This window comes from Phytophthora parasitica, assembly GCF_000247585.1.
Source record: "Phytophthora parasitica INRA-310 unplaced genomic scaffold supercont2.47, whole genome shotgun sequence".
Classification (NCBI taxonomy): domain Eukaryota; phylum Oomycota; class Peronosporomycetes; order Peronosporales; family Peronosporaceae; genus Phytophthora; species Phytophthora nicotianae.
Window position 1 is genome coordinate 447,303 of NW_008649033.1, and position 426 is coordinate 447,728.

At 45.8% G+C, this 426-nt stretch overlaps 1 protein-coding gene across 1 annotated transcript in view; it reads left to right on the plus strand.

The window, feature by feature from the left end:
* PPTG_23693 (hypothetical protein) overlaps positions 1 to 426 on the plus strand; it is a gene marked incomplete at both ends in the record, with an annotated part of 2,425 nt that overhangs the window by 868 nt on the left and 1,131 nt on the right. The window contains one exon of the mRNA XM_008912497.1: positions 1 to 398. Within this exon, the coding sequence (XP_008910745.1) occupies positions 1 to 398 (398 nt within the window). The remainder of the gene's footprint in view (positions 399 to 426) is intronic.

The following is a 426-nucleotide window of genomic DNA, read 5'->3' on the forward strand; positions in this document are numbered from 1 at the left end:
CTAGAAATTCAAAGACTTCGGAAGCTGGTAAACGCGTGGAAACGGAGTTATTGCGGACCTGGTTTAACGAAATGAAGACCCCGAAGGACGTCTTAAGGCTACTGAACGCTCGAAACCAGAAGAAGTTTTCGTATGCTTCAATTTGGACCAAATACGATGACTTGTTCACGAAAGTGGATCCCAAATTTAAGACGGATATGCTGGAAGACTGGGTCAAAAAGGGGTTGATCACGGACGACACCTTTAGAATGCTGACTCTTGGCAACGCTGCTGACGAACTTCTCAATGGCTCGTTATTAAGTGCTTGGGCTACTTACATCAAGGTGTTTAACCAGGAGAATCCTACGCAGAAAATGAACTTACTGGCGGCATTGACCGCTCGATTCGGAGATGAAGCAGTGGCTATCATGCTAGAAACAGCCAAGA